At 43.9% G+C, this 22,436-nt stretch overlaps 1 protein-coding gene across 3 annotated transcripts in view; it reads right to left on the reverse strand.

Moving 5' to 3' along the window:
* Nucleotides 1-22,436, reverse strand: part of PALM2AKAP2 (PALM2 and AKAP2 fusion) — a 534,816-nt gene that overhangs the window by 367,412 nt on the left and 144,968 nt on the right. For all 3 annotated transcript variants that reach the window (XM_050761425.1, XM_050761423.1, XM_050761426.1), the window contains exon 2: nucleotides 19,172-19,217. In XM_050761425.1, the coding sequence (XP_050617382.1) occupies nucleotides 19,172-19,217 (46 nt within the window). The remainder of the gene's footprint in view (nucleotides 1-19,171; nucleotides 19,218-22,436) is intronic.

The following is a 22,436-nucleotide window of genomic DNA, read 5'->3' on the forward strand; positions in this document are numbered from 1 at the left end:
CATGCCCCTCCTTTGACCTGCATACTAACATAATCCTTTGGCCTTGGCTGCCCTTACTGGACCTAGCCTGCTTTTCGCCCTCTTGGGGAGGTTAGGAGGTGCTGGGACTGGGTCCTGGAGCACAGCAAGGGGAACTGTGAGTCTTTGAGACTCAGGTTGCATGGTCTGCACAACAGTGACCTGGAGAGGAAACAGAGGGCAGCAGGGCAGGTGGCTTGGAGCAGTGGAAAGACAGCTGGCATAGAGACATGGATGATGTGGGCTCCAGCCACAGCCTGGATGAACTTGAACAAATTACTCAGCTGAGCTTCTGTTTTCTCTGAAATAAAATGCAGAAAATAATACCTTTCCTGCTCCTTTAGGCACAAACAAGTTGATAGAAGGAGAGAATTCTGTAAACTTTAAATAGCTGTGAACATATAAGGAATGTTTTGTTTATTACCAATGGGGAGTAGTGACACAACACTTGTTCCTGAGCAAAAACAGACAGGACAGGGGGTGGCTCAGTTGACATTTTGAACTCCTGTGATGTAGTTTACAGCTTTGCTCAATGTTTTTTAACTGGCTAGGTGAGGGAATGTTTAATACTTATTACGTCTTAGTGTGAAATGTGGTTCCATGCCTTTCCTGATAAAAGGCTTTGACGGGAGACAGAGGGTTATGGGATACATGAGTGTGTGGAGGAGGCAAAGGTTTGAGCCATTAATGGCAAATGGCACCCATTGTTTACAGGCCCCTTAGCCATTCCCCTGGGACACAATTTCTACTGCCATAGCCAGAAGCAGAGTAGGGTGCACTTGACCATCACTGTGAGATGCAGGTATCATCTGACAGCATGCAGGGACCCTGTCCCCAAAAAGTCCTAACCCCCAGTACCTCAGGATATTTCTGAGACAGAGTCCTTTCAGAAGTCATCAACTTATGTCATTAGGGTAGGACCTATTCCAATATGATTGGTGTCCTTATGAAAAGGGGAAATTTGGACACACAGGCAGACATATGTAGAAGGAAGATGATGTGAAGAGACACAGGGAGAAGCTGGCCATCCCCAAGTCCAGGAGAGAGGCCTGGAACAGATCCTTCCCTCACAGCCCTGAGAAGAAACCAATCTAGCTGGATATCTTGATTTCAGACTTCTAGCCTCCAGAACTATGAGATGATAAAAATTTTTGTTGTTTAAACCACCCAATTTGTGGCACTTTGTTATAACATACCTGGAAAACTAATATAGAGCCTTTATAACAATCCAAGGGAAAAAAGAACTAGGGAAGCCACAACAGTCCAAATTAGGAAGAACACTGATCTGTTTATCTGGTGAAAGCCACAGATACTAATCCAACTCTGGACATTTTGGGACCTGATGGTCTATATGCCCAAAGGGAACTAAACTAGAGATGACCTGTTTTTGTTTATTACAAAACTCACTTGTAGCAATAATGAATCTGCAGGCCGCCTGCTTCCCACACATGCCGCTGCCCAGGCGGTTCACAGTCAAGGTGTGCAACGGGGAGGGTGATGGCTTTTGCAGAACTGCTTGGAGCTGGTGCATGTGGTGGGTGATTGCTGGTAAAGGTCCTAGCAGTCCCACGCTCACTGCTGCTTCTGAGTTCAGAACCAGGAAAGGTTCTTACTCTGTAGGCTTCCAGGATCTGGGCAAACCAAACAGCAAGTTCACGCTCTAGCTGGGAATTGTGGATGCTTTCCATGCGGAGGGGAGACATAAAGAGTGAACTGATCTCAAACACAGTCCCAGCATCCAAGAAGAGCCCCTGATAAAAAAAGGTGAAGTTGGCAAAGCAACTGTTTCAATTCAAAAAGCATTCAGTGAGTATCTGTAATGTGCCAACTTCCCTCACTCCTCTGAAGCTCAGGATAACCCCAAGCTGGGCCTGAAAGCTTCCCTTCCCATGCTAAGCTAAGTGAGAACTTAGAAAGGGGCCAAAAGACACAACCAAGCTGGGAGAGATGGAAAGTGAATGCAGAAAAAAGAACCTAGACAAATCTGCTAGGGAAGAACCCCAAGAAGGTGACAGAGGTAGCATCAGGCAAGGGAAAGGAGGAAGCCATCAGAGCAGGGGCCCAGTTACAAAAGAAAGAAGAGAGAATTCAGGGCATTTGAGGATAAGTCAGAATTTAGGGTACCCAGCCAAAGGTTATTTTCACCACCCCCCTAGCTAACATTTAGCACCACCTTCAGTTATGAATGTAAGCACAAGCCCCAGGTAGATCATTAGTACCCATATGATATGGTTTGGCTCTGTGTCCCCACCCAGATCTCATCCTGAATTGTAATCCCCATAATCCTCATCTGTCAGGGGCAGGACCTGGTGGGAGATGATTGGATCATGGGAGCAGCTTCCCCCATGCTGTTCTCATGATAGTGAGTGAGTTCCCATGAAATCTGATGGTTTTATGTGTTTGACAGTTCCTCCTACACACATGATCTCTCTCACCTGCTGCCATGTAAGATGTGCCTGCTTCCCCTTCCACCATGATTGTAAGTTTCCTGAGGCCTCCCCAGACATACAGAACTGTGAGTCAATTAAATCTCTTTCCTTTATAAATTACCCAGTCTCAGGGGATGTTCTTTATAGCAGTGTGAGATCAGACTAATATGCCATGACTTTATTAGGAGTAGGAATTGCAGACTTTTTATATAACATTACAGCTGTTGGAGACAGCTCAAAATATCACTTACATTCATCAATAATTTGCAATTAGAGTAAGTATTAGAACTTCCACTAGATTTTACTTAATAAAAAAAGCATGCTATCTATAACTTTTCTAATATTTTGTTGACTGTATATCAATCAAAACCCATGTTATCTATTATGGTTTTCTAATATTTTGCTGACTGTACATCAATCAATCAAAGCACATTGTCTATCACAGTTTTCTAATATTTTGCTGACTATATATAAATTTCATTGGTTATATTTTTAATCCTAAATATTTTATTTTGTGCATTTCAGCGTTATTCTGAAAAGGGACCGATAGGTTCTACAAGGCTGCTAAGGAGTCCAAGATACAGAACAAGAACTCTGCTAAAAGTCACTAAACTTGTTTTGACACTATGCAAAACGTGTTGTGACAGGTGGAGAGTAGATAATGGTTAATATGACATAGTTATTGGTCTCAAGAAGTTTACAGTCAGGCAGGAGAGGGAGACAGGAAGTTATATTCTTTGCCCCTCTCTTTTTATTCCCTGACTTCTATTCCCATCAACAGAGTACGGCACCTCTGCTTGCCCATATGGCATTCTGTGATCTAGAAAAAGTGCCCCTTCCTCAAACCCTGATGGAAAATTGCCCTAACAAATACACAAGGCTACAGGGGCCTTGCACGAACAGTGCCCTGGCACAGGGCTCAGCAATAAGGCTGAACTACAGAACCAGCCTAAGGCCTGACTATAGTGAATCTCCACAGAAATGTTAGGTAAGAAGGTTCCTTACACATGTATGCCAACTCCCTCATGTCTTGCCCATAGAAGATAGCTCTAATCTATCTTGACGTCCTTTCTCCAATACCTAAAATGCAGCTTCAAAGATCTTCCCATGGCGGCACTATAGATGGATGCTTCCTATCAGTTAGAGTTCACATAAGAGCTGAAAACCTTTTGCCATCCCAGGCTTAAGGCTTTACCATTTTTGAGAAATTGATATTGTCTTGAGGGATTCTAGAAAATAAAAAAGCCTTTGACATTTAAAGAAATGAGTCCCTAAGGACAACAGTGAAGACTTAAAGGAATAAATCCCTAATGGTAAAAGAATGGGAAGTACATTTGGTCAGGTAACCTTTATGTTATACTACATCAGTGATTTTCAAAGAGGTTATTTTGTTCCCCAAAGGATATGTGGCAATGTCTGGAGACCTTCTTGTCACAATGAAGAGTTGGGGGTGCTACTAGCATTTAATGGATAGAGACCAAAGATGCTACTATCATCCTATAATGCACAAGATTGGCTCCGCAGACAGCAGAAAATTATCTATCCCAAAGTGTTCATAGTACTTCAGTTAAGGAAGACAGTGTGGCGCTTCCTCAAGGATCTATAACTAGAAATACCATTTGACCCAGTCATCCCATTACTGGGTATATACCCAAAGGATTATAAATCATGCTGCTATAAAGACACATGCATGTTTATAAAGACACACGTATGTTTATTGCGGCACTATTCACAATAGCAAAGACTTGGAATCAACCCAAATGTCCATCAATGATAGACTGGATTAAGAAAATGTGGCACATATACACCATGGATTACTATGTGGCCATAAAGAAGAATGAGTTCGTGTCCTTTGTAGGGACATGGATGAAGCTGGAAACCATCATTCTCAGCAAACTATTGCAAGGACAAAAACCCAAACACTGCGTGTTCTCAGTCATAGGTGGGAACTGAACAATGAGAACACTTGGACACAGGGTGGGGAACATCACACACCGGGGCCCCGGGGCCTGTCGTGGGGTCAAGGGAGGGAGAAGGGATAGCATTAGGAGATATACCTAATGTAAATGACGAGTTAATGGGTGCAGCACACCAACATGGCACATGTATACATATGTAACAAACCTGCACATTGTGCACATGTACCCTAGAACTTAAATTAAAAAACAAAAGAAAAAGAAAAAAGAAACTTTACACTGTAGGGTTGGCTTCCCATTCTCCAAGCAGCTGCCCAGAAGTAGCCCATCTAGAGAATTTCAGGATCAAGCATAGGTATGACCAGAAAAGCAAAGGTTGTCCATCTGCAGTGAGCAATTGTGAGTGTCCACAATCCTGTCCACTTCAGCATGTCCACAGGGCCAGTGCAAGTACTGCAGCAATCATTTTGTAACCCGATTTCACAATTATGGCTCTGCTATCTTCCAAAACCTTGAGCAATTTGAAAATATTTATTAAGGCGCCAAAGTCCCTTTGGAAATTTCCAGGCAGACCAGACTTAAAATTGTAGCTGGTGTTTTCGAATAAGAAATGGAAGGGGGCAGAAAGGAAGCACTTAATGATTCAGAGACACCAGGGTCGACCCTGCCACCACTGGACATGGGCAGCTTTTACCTGGTGGCCACTTTATTTGTAAATCAAGGCACTGGTCCCAAGGGTTCCATGAGGTAACTGAACAGGGAAGGCCAGAAACCATTCCTCACTGGCTCCCTGCTTGGACTCAGGGAATGTGGCTGGTGTGCTCTCTGACCTTTAGTCTTTCACTAAGTGTGCTTAAAGTTCCCTGAGAGAGAAAAGTGAGGGTTCAGGCAAAATCCAGGGAGTAAAAAAAAAAATTCACCTGGAAAATCTGCAGTGCTTTCCCTCAACCCTCAGTCCCTGTCAATAGAAAGAAATTTTTTTAATTGTATGGACTTATTTTAGATGGGCCAAACTGTTACCTCTAAGAGATCTGATTTTCTGGTTTTCAAAAAAACAAAACAAAAACATGCACTTGGCTTAGATAGCAAAGGATATAATGAGAAAATTCCACAGTGGCAAAACTCACATGCCAGCTTCAGTAAACAAAATCTCTCATCATGGTAAGCCCAGAAAACAGTGAAAAGGATATCTGAGATACTTTATTGGTCTGGACTGTAAGCAATGAGACAACAGTGATTTCTTTAGATAAAAGACTCCTGGAACCTTCATCGCAAATACAGCCATTGAAATATGCCATGTAGAAAGCAGGGGTTGGCAAAGTTTGTCTCCAAATGGTCAGATAGTAAATATTTTTGGCTTTACAGGCCATAGAGTCTCTGTTTTAATTATTCACCTCTGCCATTATAGCACAAACTCAGCCATAGACAACACATACATGAATGGGCATGGTTACGCTCTGGTAAAAGTTTATGGATGCTGACATTTGAATTTCATACAAATATCATGTGTCATAAAAGACCCTTTTTCGAATTTTTTCAAACATGTAAAAATGTAAAAACCAGGCACTGCTCATAGGTCTTATGAAAAGAGGCTGCAGGCTGAATTTGGCCCACGGGCTATTGTTTGCTGGTCCCCGGTCTAGACCGAAAATTGGAATTTCCACTCATTTTTCATTCTGAAACTGCTATCTAAAATCAATTTTCCTTCTTGCCTCCTTGTGATTCTGAAATCACACTAGTAAAATGGGAAAATGAAAAAACAAACAAACAAGACAAATCAGCCATCACACCACTCTCTACCAAAGTATCCAGGCTGGAAAAGATCTGGTTGTGATCACTGTGTGACTCATCTTCTACCCACCACAAGGCACTGTCCTGCTCAGTGCAGTATAAGATATATGGCTTGCTGAAGGCTAGCATTCCAATGTTATTTTTAAATTCATCCAGTTTGAGCAATCTCTTTGTTTAGTCTTTTCAGACTATATTATTCAAAGGTTGGGCCAGAGAAAAGGGTAGAGGAGGGGCTGGAAAATGAACCGATTTCTGAAATCCAGTTGTCCTCCTTCCTTGAGTACATATTAGATCATTTCTTCTTCTCCGGAAAGGATATAACCAGTTGCTCACAAAACATTTCTTGAAAACCCATTTATGTGTAGAGAAAGCACTCTTATCCTTCCAACACATGCCCTATCTCCCTATAAACATGCTACTATTTAAAATCAAAGCATACAATCGCTTCTCAGCCTTTTGGCTAAGATTAAGTGTAATAAAATCAAAGAGTATTTTCAAAGAGTATTTTCGCCCTTTGGTGAAACATAGATAAAGTAGCTTTTGAACTTACATTAGAATGTGGCATGAATGTGAAGAGGATGGGCTTGCCAGATAAAATATGGAATGTCCTGTTAAATGTGAATTTCAGATCAACAACAAATAATGTTTTAGTACAAATATGTTCCCATGGAATCACTGGGCATCCTTTGTATTTAGTTGCTAAATGGAACAACCCTAGTAGGGGATAGTGAAAAGATGACCCAGGCTGGAGCAGAAGGTATCTACTGGGAAGAAGCAAAAACTTGTTATATAGGTATGGTAGGGTGCTCATTATGAAACAGCTCCCCACCAATGGCTGGGAACCAAAGTTTCATGTTCTGGTCAATCCTCCCACCCTCAACTGATTCTTAGGGTCTTCAAAGTCAGGGGACAAGGTAGCACCAAGCAGAACTACTTAGATTCCAGTTAGAGTTTTAAAATCAGGCTTCCCGGAGAATTTTGGGGGCGATGGAACTGTTCCGTTGCCTGAGTGCACTGGTGATTGCACAAATCTACGCATGTGTTCAAATGAAGAGAGGTGCACATCAAGAAAGTTGATTTTAGTGCTTGGAGCAATGGCACACAACTATATTCCCAGCTACTTAGGAAGCTGAGGTGGAAGGATCGCTTGAGCCCAAGAGTTCAGGACCAGCCTGAGCAACATAGCGAGACCCAGTCCTCCAAATTAAAGAAATTTAGTAAGTCTATTTTTCTCTTCATTCATTTTCATTTTTTAAAGAGTACTTGTAGTTTTTACTTCTTACAGAGAACTCATGAATTCATCCAGCATGCTGAATAAGGAACTGATATAAGTAGCAGCACTGACACTGACCCAAGACTATGGTTTTCTTACAGTGTATGGATCCCAGAGGGCCTTCCCTGCTATTACAAATGGCCTTCTGGCAGGCCCATCCCACCAAGGTGCCCAACATACTTAACTGTATCTACATCTCACATAGCTTTATGCTGTACCATCCCCCTAACTCCTATTCCCACATACTATTGGCTTTGTGATTAAATAAAATAGGTTGTGAAAGGCAGACATGGAAAACTGGTGGCCCAGGCTGTGGGTTGGTGGGGGTCATTGAGACAGGGAACAAATCCAGCCCACACCATGTTAAAATCTGTGTTATGCTTGGCTTGGCCCATACAGTATTTAAATTGTTGTGAGCATTTAAACATCAACAGACTTCCTTCAAAATTGGATTTCCAGGTTCTCTTGGAAAAGCAGCAGACCCTGGTCTCAAATTCCCACACAGTACCCATCAGCTGGAGTTGAGTGCTCTGTGCCCTCAGGAGTCTGCCCTCTCTTGGCTACCACAGTTCCAAAAGCTCAGCCAAGTCAACCTGGTACCTGTGCACATCTGAGATCTCACCTCCCTAATGTAAGGTATTCAGCAGGGTGGCTGGCACATGGACCATCTCCAGAACTGGGAGCCCTTCCCTCCGTCCCCTTAAGAAAAACTACATGATGAAGTATCATCTTTCCCTTGCTTTCGGAAGCCTGGGGTGCCCTGTCTCCCTATAGGAGAGAGGGCCCACTTCTGCTGGAGGAAGTCTGGAAAAGACTCCCTCCACTGCCATGCCAGGCTGCTTCCTGCTTTTCTCTGTGGACCCAGGCTGAGAGGGGATGAGATATGGAACCATCCAGAGGCAAAAGTAGGAATATGTCAAGTAGAGAGAGATGACAGTGGAAAGAGAGAAAGGCAGGTAATTAAGGAGTTTACATTACTTTCACCTTCGCCTCCTCTTGTCTGTATTTTCAGAGTCAATATTTTCTCTTCATTCTCCCTCATCGCATCCAATACTGACCTGACATATATCATTCTCACTCCAGTATGAATAAGGATGGATAGTGAATAGGCTACTAGTGTCTTATCTCTAGTCATCAGTAAGATTGGAAAGTACATTCTACCGCCGCCTCCAGGACCTCCTCTGTCTTCTGACCCATCCCTGCCAAATCTATCCCATCTATTGTTAAATATCCTTTGGGTTTTGTGGTGAGTTTTATTTGATTAACAACACTGAATTTTGAACACATATGCTCAGACATCAATGTTCATGAACAAGACTGCCTGCATACCACCTAGAAAAGAAAAATGGGCCATGCAGGTTACAGGAGCACTGCTATCCTAGAGTACACTTTTGATTACCTGGATAAGTAGGGCTTCCTTTTAGCATCACTCATATTAGCCTTGAGCTTTTTAGATATGTCTCACAGTTCCCCTGGAGCAAGGAAATTTTCAAAGCACTTCCCACCCCAGTAGAAACAGCACGTGATATCAGCCCAAGATCTATGTCAAGTCACGCCACAAAAACTCAGTGTTCCAGACCAATCAGGTGCCTGGGGAGAGCCACCAGACTGAGTTCATGCTACCCAGCCAAGAGGCACCTTTCTTAAATCCTGGCCTCTCTCTCTCTCATGTCACATGCAGGACACACACACTATCACAGTTACCCAAATCCTAGAGCCCTGTCTGGTATTTATTGGCCTCAAAGTTGTCGACATTAGCACTCAAACACAAAGAAAATCCCCTGCCCGCCACCAAAGGGGTTAAGTTTTCAAGCATGTTTTTCTCTTAAGAATAACATTTTTTGGTAACCTCAAGGTTTTAAGTTTCAGCCCTGAATTTAAAAATAAAGTTAATACTTAGATGACTGGTTATAATTTAGCAGAGGGGGGAAATATCCCACCCACCTAGAATAGTAAGTAAACCAGTATAATTTTTTTTTTCCAGGAAAAAAGTAAAGAGTAGGTTTTACAAATGCCTTCAAGATATTTGGTATTGCACAGGCTGTCTAGAGCCTAAAAGCCTGCAGGGTAATGAAATAGGCTTCCACAAGGGAAATGATGGACAGGAAGATGTGTTCTGACGTCTGGCCCACAGTCTTTTCATCTACAGCTGGGGCTTTTATCTTGGGGCTCACATGGCTTTTCTTTCCCCTTCGATCTTATGCAAAAGAAAGGTACAGACTCCCTATTATTTTCTTCAAGCTAAACTTATATGATCCTATAGAAACAGTGATACTAGGGTCAAAGATTAACCCAAAGTATTTTAATATATGTTCAAGCATTATGTAAATAGGCTATAGTCTTGTCTCTGTGTCTGTCAGTCTGCCTCCCTTTCTGTGTGTATCTAGTAATCTCCTTTTGAGCATTTTAATTCAACAAGAGACTAATGAAAAATACTGAGATAATAATTAACCAAGGGCACTGTAGCTCCAACATGCACTGCCCCACACCACCCTCTGCTCCTGTTGGCATTTCCTGTCAGAAATAGATCTCAGCTGTGTGGTCTTCTCCTAAATCCAGAGCACTTACGAGCAACCTTTCCTCTACAAACTCCGCCGTGCTGTGTGGCCCATCCCCTACAGTCTCCACGTTCTTTTAGGCCTCATCCTGTACAGTGCAGCCTCTGTGCTTTGTGTTTTAAGATATATAAGAGATCCGGTGAGGCAGAATCCTTCCAAAAATGAAGTGTTGGCTCAAACAACGCATGGTACAAAGACAGGTGAGGGAAGCCTGCATGATATCCTTGGAAGAATAAATTTGTCCTTGATATGCCAATAACAAGTCATACTCGTATATACACAGACTGGCTTCGTAGACTATTAACCATCATTAAATAAATGAACACCAGTTGCTGCTTCTCCTGGCATCCTATTGGAGTTGCCCACGTGAGAAGCAGTCACATCGTGAATTAGTACCTGCAGGCTGGAGAAGGGGCCACTAGGCTTGATGGACTGATCTGCTATGGGATGTCTTCATCTACAGCACCATCATATGTATGGCACGCCTCTCTCAATGGGGCTGTTATGGTGTTGCTGGATATCTCCTCTGCCGCATGACTTCTCATCTCACTGAGGTGTCCTCTAAGGCCTCCCCAAGGGAATTCTGTAGTCCATAGTTTCAGTCAGTCAATCCCAGGCAAACTCTCTCAACCTGCCCTTCCAATCCTGGGCAAACCTTCCAAACTGGTGTTGTCAAGTAACCAACAGATATCTCACTTTACTTAAACAGATTAAAGCAAGTTCCTGAGATAAGCAAAGACCTCTTCTTGATTAGCCAATCTAATGTGAGAATGACACAGCTACACAGGGTGTCACTCTTGCCCAGTCTGGAGTGCAGTGGCAGTGATCACAGCTCACTGCAGCCTTGAACTCCTGGGCTTAAGTGATCTTCCCAACTCAGCCTCCCAAGTAGCTGGGACTATGGGAGTGCGCCACCGCACTCAGCTTGCATGACTTCCAAACTGGGCTATGTTTAAGGCTCTCATTAATCAAGACTAAATTTGGCCTTTTATTCTATTTCACCTCTTCAGAATACACACACCACACAAACTCCTGGGCATATCACAATGGGCATGTGACGCATATCAGGACCCAGGTCATAATCTTCCTTTACTATTCATCTCCTACACTTCACCAGTGGTTTTCAAAGTGTGTTCCCCAGAATAGCAGTTGCAGCTGGGAACTTGTTAGAAATACAAATTCTCAGGCCACATCACCCTAGACCTACAGAATTAGACACTCTGGGAGTGTGCCCTTGCAATCTGTGTTTTAGGGAATCCTCCAGGTGATCCTAATGCACTAACGTTTGAGAATCACTGTTCTATACCGTACATGATAAAAACATTGGTCAAATGGCAGTTGCTGCTACTATGAGTCCTACCTGAGCCCAGCAGAATCTCCCTCCAATGCCCATTACTTGAGGCTAATAATAAATCAGGATCAACTCAAACATCCTGGCTGACATGAGATAGTCTTGGGCTTCATATCAGGTTTGCATTTCAGATTTGCCTACCTTGAGTATAGGTTCTTAAAGATTCTTTTCTAATAACAGGAGTTTCCCAAATTAAGGTGAAGACTTGATGTCATTTAGAATTTTTGGTTGAGTTAGAGAGCAAGTACCTATCTGGACTATCTGGATGTGAGTATTCTGAATTTCAATAATGTCAGTGATTGCAAGGGCTCATTTAATGTCAAAAGATATCGCAAATAAGCACTATTTATCCAATGATCCAAACATCTGGACACCAAACTCACAAAGCTCTAGTGAAAATGCAACCAGATATTACAACATTATGAAAGATCTCAGGGGTGCTGATAGGTTTACTTCACAGTATCCTTATGAAATCCAAATAAATCAATGCATAAGGAAAGCATACTGTAAAGTTCAAAGCTCTATCTGTATCTAAAGGTCACAAAATGTTGGCTTCTTGATCCAAAGGAATTGTGTTGTGACCGCCAATCTTTTTAAAGTTTTTAAACTCGTTAATACTGTTCTTTTTTAAGTGGGAGATCTCACATTTTAAAAATCAGATTTCTGGCTTCTCTTGAAAATGAGTTTATATAACAACATAAGACCCACGTTCTCACAAGGCATAAATTAACTGCATCTTAACTGAGAGGTGGCATCTGCTCTCTAGGGACCAATACTTTTGACTCAATCTGTGTCCCTTATTTACATTGCATGCTGGCCCCCTGGCCTGTTAAGTTGACAATTCCTGCCCATGACGAATAATCCATTTTATTATTATTAATACTATCTTCATGCATTGAAAACTCAGGAGTTACAACATTTATCTGATTTCCTAGTATTTATCTAATTTCCTAGTTTGGCAAAAACGTTGCGGCTAATAGAATTCTCCTTTCACTCTTTGTGTCCACCTTCTGTTTAAAGATGCGTGAGTTATGATTTGTTGATTTGCTTATTATAAATAGGAAAGTTTGTAAGTGCTTAATGCATGCTTTCTCTGAGCATTTCCCAAGAAACCTCTAAGAGAACCATCACAAGACGATGAAGTGGGTATGATCATTATCCCCATCTTACAGGTGAGGAAACCAAGGTAATGACATCATACAGATACTAATGGAAAGACCAGGACTCGCGCCAGGCCTTCCTGACACCAAAATCCATGCTGGTAACTACTCTACCAGACTGACAGCCCTTGGGACCACCGTCTCTGTGCATCAATGTCCATCTGCTGTCTCAGTCAATTTCATACCACAGAATGACTAACTTTTACTGCCAAGCAAGTTCATCAACATTCCCAAATGGGATCAGTGATGAAATGTGGAGAGTTCAAAGAACCAACAGCAGTGACCCCAAAGCATTGAGTAGCCCCCAAAGAAATACAGAAACAACTCTACTGGGCCCTGGTTTTCCTTTAAATATTGACAAACTATAACCCACAACCCCCCTTGCTTAGCTTTTTCTATGATGACTTTTATTTTTTTCATGATAACTGCTCTATGTCTCAGAGCATTTTAAAGTTTGTCAGAGCAGCTGCTCTTTGTCCCAATAAGCTGAAGACTGAAATACTCAGAGGTACAAATAAATAGCAGAGAGGTGTGTGACCCTTATGCATGCTGTGTAAGGCCTGCCTTGGCACTCCCAGACACAGCAATGACCCTGGATGGGCCCAAAGTGTCACCTATCCAGTGGGCAGCTCCACAGACTCAGCCAAGTTGAACCCTTCCTCAGCACCGATATCCCATGCAAATTATTTTTTAGGCCTTAACATGGAATTTTAGAAGCAGGGTGTCATCTGCATCTCTGAGACAGAAGATAACAGATGAACGACCAGGATCTTAAATTCTCCAGTTCTCTCACAGCTGCATATCAATGACACAAGTCCACAAGGGACATGGACGGGGATGGTCCCCACATGAATCAGTGTCTGTTTCTACAGGGCTTGGGTTTGGGTCTCTAAATCCTCTGAGGGATCCTTGGGAAGCTGGACTGAATAGTATATAAATCATAGCAAGGACTTTTGCCCACACTGGGCAGGCCAGCCTAAAAGGACTGGATCAAAAACAGGCTGGTGGCCTCCTTAGCCACTGGCACCACATTCTAAGCCTGGTACTCAAGGCTGTAATGCTCCCAGGCAAGAAGAGGCATGGAGAGGCAAATCCAACGAAAAGCCAATGAGCACTTCTCTGTAAGCCCACGGCACAGCCAGCCTAGGCCAACAATGTATACTCAGGTCTATGCAGGACTGAGAACAGAATCAGATGAAAGCCATAAACTCATTAGCTGCCCCCTTGGTGAGAGTTTCAAGAACGAAAGAGGCCGAAAGTGAAATCCTAACAAGGGCATATTCCAAAGAGACACATCCAAGCTCACTTCTCTCCTCCCAGTCAGAAGATTTTAGTCCAGCAGGATCTTAGTGGCAGTTTCAGCCCACATCAAAGCACCCTTCCAAGGCTGGATGTACCACTAACACAAGTGATATGGTTTGGCTGTGTCCACACCCAATCTCATCTTGAATTCCCATGTGTTGTGGGAGGGTCATGGTAGGAGGTAATTGAATCATGGGGATGGGTCTTTCCCGTGCTGTTCTTGTGACAGTGAATCAGTCTCACGAGATCTGATTGTTTTATAAAGGGGAATTTCCCTGCACAAGCTCTCTTCTCTTGTCTGTCGCCATGTGAGATGTGCGTTTTACCTTCCGCCATGATTGTGAGGCCTCCCCAGCCACGTGGAACTATAAGTCCATTAAACCTCTTTTTCCTTATAAATTAGCCAGTCTCGGGTATGTCTTTATCAGCAGCGTGAAAACGTACTAATACAAGAATTGGGAGTCAGGAGAGGCTGGGATTTACTACAACTCTTCCACCTCTATCTGTGTAAGCTTAGATAGCTCTGAATACTCATCTGTGAAGCATATAAGATTTGCCCTACACACCTCAGGAAGAAGGTAGCAAAAAAAGTTTTCATAAAGTACTGTACAAATGCAAAGATCATTTTTATTACTTCACAGAGTGGGTTCTAATTAAATGACAAAATTCCCTAAAGAACAGCATAGGTTAGATTAGCATTTCCTATTTCTGCACATATATATACATACTTATGCTGGTCCCTGGTGTAACCTGAGCCTTGTCCATGTGGCTCTTAGGAGTTTCACCCAAGACAATTTCTATAACATTTAGTTATTTTCACTCATGCCCAAAGAAAACTATCTTCCTCTCCAATGTGCAGACATAACAGCACCCTCCCCCAAGGTTGGTTTCTATTGAGACACAACAGCTTCTTCCCCATGGGAATGTTACTCTTTCCATTAAATTTTATGTTGGGTGTTTCTATGCACTGAATCCAGGCTTGAAAGACTCTCAAAAGCAGGTGGGCCTCCTGGCTTGTCTCAAGCTTTCTCATTGCAATGGAGTCAGTCTGCTGCTCCCTCCTGGGCTCACACTCAGGCTGCTGAGACCACCTGCACAGTGTGCTCATGGGAAAAGTGTGAGACGCTGCCGCCATCTTGGGTGGTAGCTCAGGGCAGCAGTCAAAGCAAAGGCTCCAATGGCCTGCTGCGGGCAGCGTTCAAATCCTGGCTTTGATACTATCAGCTTAATGTTAGGCCAGTTCTAGAACCTCCTCGCCTATAAAATATGAGTAATACTGTAGTGCCTACCTCATAAGCTTCTTTTTAGGATTCAGTGAGATAATACATGCTGAAAAGCATTTCAGTGTTCATTCCGAGTTTGTGTCTTTAGCTACTGACTTAACTTCTTCATGCCTTTGCCTTTCCCTTTCTCACACTAAATGTCCTGAATAAGTAATAATCAAATAACAAATAAACAAATGCCTCCTGGTAATTGGGAAGGTTATGATGTTATTTTATATTTTATTTTACCCAATTTTCAGGACTTACTCAAATGTCTTCTCTTTGGGGAATGGTGTCACAACTCTGAGACTGGTTTACATGTTCCTCCTGGGTACTCATTTTCATAGTACTCCTGAATAGTAGCTGCTTATGTGCTTTTGTGTTTCTTCCATTAGACTATAAATAACGTTAGCTGAAAAACAAAAAGTATTTCACACCATGCCTTGCTGAATGAACAATATTAAATAAATGGCAATTGCTGTTATTAGTCCCTGGGATTACCATTCTCATTTATGCTGTTTCACAGGCTTTTTTACCGTGTTCTAAATGTAAAGTTTGGGGAGTATCCCTACAGATGAAAGGAGCATGTGAGCATACAGATCATTGTCAAAGATGGACTTGCTCTTCTTTTGGCAGAAAATAGGATAAGAGTCATCTTTTCTCATTGATTAGTTCCTGGACATAAATGGAAGACTCCATTAAAGCACTGTAGTTTCTAAGTATTTAATTCAGTTTTGTGGGGGGGATATTCCACAGATGTTCATGTGACAAGCATCTTAGGTCTCAGGACATCTGTCCTTCAAGAAATTATGTGCAAAAGGTGAAACAAAGGTTTCAGCCTCTCGTGGCTGAAACTTGGGGACACCAACTTTTCAGTGTTGCCAATACCTTCCCAGAGGAGGCAATCTGTAAATACCTACTGAGCAAATGGATGAATGAATCCTCAAGTCATATCTCTGCTTCTGTCTAAAGCATTTAGAGAAAGTGATGCTGGGCAGGGCCCTGACTTTCAGTTAGTTGAAGGAAGGGATTTAAAAAAAAAAAAACTGTTCAGACCAAGTATAGTGGCTAATGCCTTTAATCTCAGTGCTTTGGGAGGCTGAGGTGGGAGGATCACTTGAGGCCAGGAGTTCCAGACCAGCCTGGGCAACAAGGCAAAATCCCATCTCTACAAAAAATTTTAAAATTAGCTGGGCATGGTGGCACACGCCTGTAATCCCAGCTACTGGTAAGGCTGAGATGGAAGGATGGTTTCAGGATGTAGTGAGCCATCATGGCGGCACTCCAGCCTGGGTGACAGAGTGAGACTCTGTCTAAAGAAAAAAAAAGCCATTGATACACATTCCACTTCAGAGATGTTGCTTCTGACCCCCCACAGGACAAGACAGCAATACAGACAAAAGCTAGCTAAGGGCTCTGCTCAACACCATCCAATGGCAGCTACCTGCCAGGTGCTTCACCTCCATCCTAACTAAACCTTACAACCAGCCCAGGAGGTAGAACTCATGAGCCCATTCTACAGATGAAGGAGCTGAGACCCAGATTAAAGACTGCCCAAGGCCCCACAGACTGGAATCCCAGTCGATGCTCTGCCTCTGAGAGAGAAGCCCAAGTAGGTGAAGATGTGAGGACCTATTCTCTTCTTCCCTCACATTGCCAGAGAGACTTCAGGAGTGCTAGGTTCTGGGGGCAGGCTTGTGAGCTCCTCGGGGCCCCCTGGGAACTCCAGGAAGGTGGTGAGAGAGTCAGGTTTGCAGAATTCAGAGAGTGAGCACTAGGCCAAAGCATAGCATAAAACCATTTATCGATATGGCCATAAGTCCCCCCACCCAACTCCCTCTGTCTCTTAATTGTCTCTGTCTCTCTCTCTCTCTCTCTCTCTCAGACATACACACACACACACACACACACACACACACACTCTCTCTCTCTCTTAGCAAATCTGTCCTGACAACATCCCTCAGTATCCTCAGGGAAGTGGTTTCAGGACCCCCCCTTGGATATCAAAATCAAAGGATGCTGAAGTCCCTATAAAATAGCATGATATTTGCATATAACCTACTCACATCCTCCCACATACATTAATCATTTTCAGATTATTTATAATACCTAATACACTGTAAATGCGATGTAAACAGTTGATTTTATTTGTTCAGGGAATGATGACAAGAAAAAGTCTGTACATGTTCGGTACAGACTCAGCTATCCATTATTTTTTCCAATAGTTTCAATCCAAGGTTGACTGAAGGCGTGGATATGGAACCCATGGATAGGGACGGCAGACTGTATAGGTGCACATTTATAAGAATAATCAACAGCTTCCCCGATGCACAGGATAAACTCAATTATTCAATAACTGAAGAGGCACGAGTGAGTATTTGTGTGTATTCTTATACACTCAAGAGAATTCCCAAAGATTTGCCTAGATCTTTCTTGAAAATCGACTTGGCTTCTGCTGGGATTACTCAACTGCACTTGGAAAAGGGTAGCCCCAGTGTTAGCAGCTACTGGCTCCATGTTTGGAAAGCAAGTCCTTTCATGGAGTTCAGCTGTTCCTCAGGCATCCAGTAAAGCTGGTTGTGCAAAGGCAGAAAATGTGACAACTGTTGGAAGCCTTCAGCAGCGGCCAGTGGGAACAGCCCCTGCATCAACAGTTAAAGCAGCCTATTATCCAGTTCACACAAAACACCCACCAGCTACATGGCACCATTAACTCAATATCACCATTCTTATCAAGTTCATGACACACTGGCCATGCTGCCTTGCCACCAACTTTAGAAACCACAAATAACTTCACAAATCATCAAAATACACATGCACAGGGCGAAAGAGAAAGAAGAAAAAACAACCTTCCTGAGTTCGGAGCACCACGTTCAAAGATTACCTAATAGGCAAACCATGGCATTTCAATATTGCCAGCAAACATCTCTCTCACTTCAGTGGTGAAGTCTCCAAGACACTTCAGATTTGAGGCATTTGAGAAAGAGAGTCTCAGAGCCATGGAGACCACGTCAAATGCTTCTAAAAAAAGAAGGGTCTGTGTGCATTTTCCCAATGAAGAATCTGTCCAAAAAGACTTTGGAAAACACTTTAATATACTTTGCTTCTAAAACATTACACACTATTTCTCCAACAAATTTATATGTGTTTCCAGAGAACTTCCGAACTGAAAAAAAAATGTATTTAAGTGGAAGAATGTCTGGAGATTCTTTTATTCCAATATGTTAACGGACCTTCTTTTTTAATTGTTACTATTTCATATGGTAGCAGTAATTATTCCCTCATCCTCAAAGGAAATATATAATCCAGCTGTGGTGGCTCCACTAAAAATACCACATCTGTGGATCATTGGCAACACTGTGTTAAGATTGCTCAAATCTAGGCAGTCTCAGAGAGTTCTTTTCTAAACCCAAGATGCACATGGGTACACTTTTCTGAAAGTGCCTGCGAACTTTGCCAAAACTGACTGCTCCTTTGTATGCTGAAAATAGGTTTTCAGATACTCCACACCATAAGGAGGCTCTCATGGAATATTATAACCAGGACTCAGTGGTAAGAAGTCCCCAGACCTCCAGGGAGGTGGCTTGCGCCAGTGCCCTTGTCAATATCAAACAGAGAAGGGAAAACTAACATTCCCGGTTTCTGGGAGGAGATTCTACCGCGTGGCTGGCTGAGTCGCTGACTCCTGGTTTTCCACTTAACAGAAGGACGGCTTCCTCAGAGAGGATGGCAGCCACCCTTTGGGTCACCCTTCTCTTGGTTCTCCAGGATATGAAGTCAACGTATGTCTGAGCATTCGGTGATAATATTCCTGGAGTTCTCCCCCGACCCCAAGCCTCTGTTTAGTCCTTCCCCAAAGTCCAGCAGCAAGCATCTTATTTTTAAGCCAATCTTCCACATTCAAATCCCCAGTCCAAAGCCCGCCCTTGGGGGTTTCCATCTACAGACATAGAAAAGAAAAGGCAGCCTAGCTGAGCCCTGACAGAGTTTTAGTCCCCGGAACATATGACCTGCGGCTACTGTGCTGGCATGCCGCTCGCCCCGAAACCCTCGGGGGGCCCCCTTCCACCCCAGACAATAGAGCAAGAAAATAAAATGAAAGTGGACTTACTGCTATGGCTTGCAGCCTTTCCTTGTGCAATTCCGCCTCTGCCATCCTGGAGAAGGGCACACAGGCAGGGGAAAGAGGAAAGAAAAAACACGCTGTAGTCACCCAAGGAAACTGATGGGCACCCCGGGGGGCTTTGCTAGAACCCGGGAGAACGCCGAGGGACGGCTGGGGATCCTCTCCAGGGTCGGCGGGCAGAGCTATGCGCACGGCGGGCTCGCCCGGACTCAGCCTCTGGCCCCCGCCCTCCCGGCCGCCTGGCTGCGCCCCAGCGCCGCCGCTCACTGCATCTCCCGGTCGCCGCTGCCGCCGGCCGCGCCAGCCGAGGACGTGGGACGCGGGCAGCCGCCGGGAGGGCGCGCTCGCCCGGCGCTAGTTCTCCGCCCTGACGTCTCGGTGCCTCGCTCCGCCCCTGGAGTGTGGTGGACCCAAGGCCGCGGTCCAGGGCGGCTCCGAGCGATCGCCGCCGCGGGTCTCCAAGGCTCAGACGGACGGCGCGCGAGCTAGTGGGCACCTGGGGCGCGGGCGCACGGCGAGCTGCTGGGGCGCACGGCTGGCGTGGCGCGCCCCGGTGGACACGCGCTCGCTGGGGCGGAGGCAGAGCGCAGTGGCGCCTCCACCTGGCAGATGCCGGTGGAGAGGGGCGTCTGACCGAATGTGGGACCCGAGCACGTGCCGTTACAGGGAGGCTGAGGCCACTGAGTGTTCAGGGCACCTTCTAGCTCCGGCCAGACGCCTGGGCTCCACGTGGGGACATTTACAATTTGGGAAGGGCTGCCTTGCCCACGTGGCCCACGTGCTTAAGATGACCAAGTTCTCAACATCAAGTCAGCCGAGGGTAGGGTATATCTCCAGAGAGGCCACCCTCCTGGTGAGGCGATATGTGGCCTTAAAAGAAGCCGCGAGTTTTTAGTCCTGGGTGCTAGGCTAGGCTTCACAATGTATTAGCTGTGAAATCTCGGGCAATTCGCTTAACCACTCTGAACCTCAGTTTCCTCATCTGAAAAAAATGGAGGATCACGGAGGTGTCATTAGAGATGAATGAGAGACAGTATATAAAGGTGCTTTGTAAAGGGCATCACAGACATCTGCTCTTATTATCATTATCCTGTGACATTCTGGATAGAAATCCTTCCAGGGTCTTCTGTTCACTGCATCTGACAGGAAAAGTAGGATCTACTCACTAAAATACCTCACCTATTCTTTACTAAAACAGGATACCATGTGGTACTAATGTGAGTCTTTTGTGACAGGTCCTGGACTGGATGTGAGAAGTGGATCAGGCCTGGTCCAAAAGGAGATCAATGCCAAAGACAAACAAAATGCCTCTTCACATTAAGGCAGGACCTGCTAGAATTCCCAACATTCATATGCAAACTTTTCTTCATAAAATGAAATAAATACTGAAATAACTAAAGTGGCCTCTTTAGATCCACAGGATGTAAAGGCGTGTTAAAAGATAAACACATCAGGGCTGATGTGATGGCTTACGCCTGTAATCCCAGCACTTTGGGAGGCTGAGGCGGGTGGATCACCTGAGGTGAGGAGACCAGCCTGGCCAACGTGGTGAAACCCCGTTTCTACTAAAAATACAAAAAATTAGCTGGGCGTGGTGGCGGGCACCTGTAATCCCAGCTACTCGGAAGGCTGAGGCAGGAGAATCACTTGAACCTGGGAGGCAGAGATTGCAGTGAGCCGAGATCACACCACTGTACTCCAGCCTGGGCAACAAGAGTGAAACTCTGTCTCAAAAATATATATATATGTACATCAAATTTTCCCAAATCACCTGCTTCCTGAATAAATGCTTCCATTTCAACTAAATTGCCCTTTCAGTTTTCACAGAAGTTCACCTGTCACTGATGAACAATTACTCCTCTGACCAAGGATGGAAGCACTCACCGAAATCATTTACTGATGGATTGTTTTCCCATGTTTTTCATAACAAGTGTAGGTGGAGCTGTTCGTTTCATAAATCCAGCCAGTGCCAGATTCAACATCCCACTCCAGTTTATCAGAAACCTACTTTCTGGCTAAGAACCATCCTTTTCTTCAAATGCATCCTTTTTTCTTCATTTCCAGCACAAGCCCCAACAGGACAAGTTATTTAAAGGGAGTTTGCTCACAAATAAACAAAGTTGTTATTGCTTCAGCAGAGTGATTGTAGAGAATACCAAGATGAGGAAAATGGGACCAAAGAGGTTGAACGACTCAGCTACAGTTATAGAGCTGAGATTTAAACTCAGATCACACTCACCAGAGTCCATGCTCTTAACCACTAAGCACCAGGCTTGGCCAATGATATGGAGATAGAAGCAGGCCCCAGGAATAAACAATTGAACCAGAAATGGTCCTTCTACTCCCAGCTATACAGATATTTAAAAAGTATAATTGAGCACAACAGTGTGAATGTACTTATTGTCATCAAACCATATGCTTTAACGTGGTTGAAATTTTAAGTGTTTTATATTTAACTGCAATAAATTTTTAAAAGGAGTAATGGAATGGGGAGGTGGAGAAGGAAAAAGGCCTGGGCATCCTTTGGAAGTGAACAGTTGGAAAGATCTGAACTCTGAATAAAAGAATCAGGGTTGGGGACACACATCCAAGTGTCATCTACTTTGCAGTTACAGTTAAAGAAATGAGAACAGCCAGCATGAGAAAACAGAGCAAGAAGAGGAGAGAGCCCAGCAAAGAAGACTGATTAAGCATCGTCTGAGAAGTAGAAGGAAAAATCCAAAGGGATTTACACCAAAAGCCACAAAGAAGGAAAGAGGTCTTCAATAGGGCCATATGCTTCTGAAAGGTCATGGGGGATGGAGATGAAGAAGAGGTCATTGGATGGCTGTCAGGAAGCCATGAGTGACTTGTGTCCTGAAGAGGAGCTTGGAAGCACTTACAAGAGTTGAGGAATGACTGCTACCAAGTAAATGTTGAAAATAAAACAAACAAAAAGGAGGATGAGTGAGAGGTCAGAGAGAAGCATCCATGAGTACAAACTGCTTCTTTCAGCCCTTCGGATGTGAAAGATGAAGGTGGAGAACAGGAACATAGCCTATGGGAAGCAGGGTCTAGTGGAAAGGGTTTTAAGGTCAGGCAAGACTTGGACACTTGGGGGTCAAAGCAAATTAGACAACAGGGAAATGAGGCCAAAGACACAGCCAAAAGGCAGGTGAATATTAGGCAAAGTTTCTAATTAGTCAAGAGGACATTCAGATGAGCATCACATTAGCCAGTTAGCCTTGGGAAGAAGGAAGAACGAAGCAGG

The sequence above is a fragment of the Macaca thibetana genome, chromosome 15, assembly GCF_024542745.1.
Source record: "Macaca thibetana thibetana isolate TM-01 chromosome 15, ASM2454274v1, whole genome shotgun sequence".
Lineage (NCBI taxonomy): Eukaryota > Metazoa > Chordata > Mammalia > Primates > Cercopithecidae > Macaca > Macaca thibetana.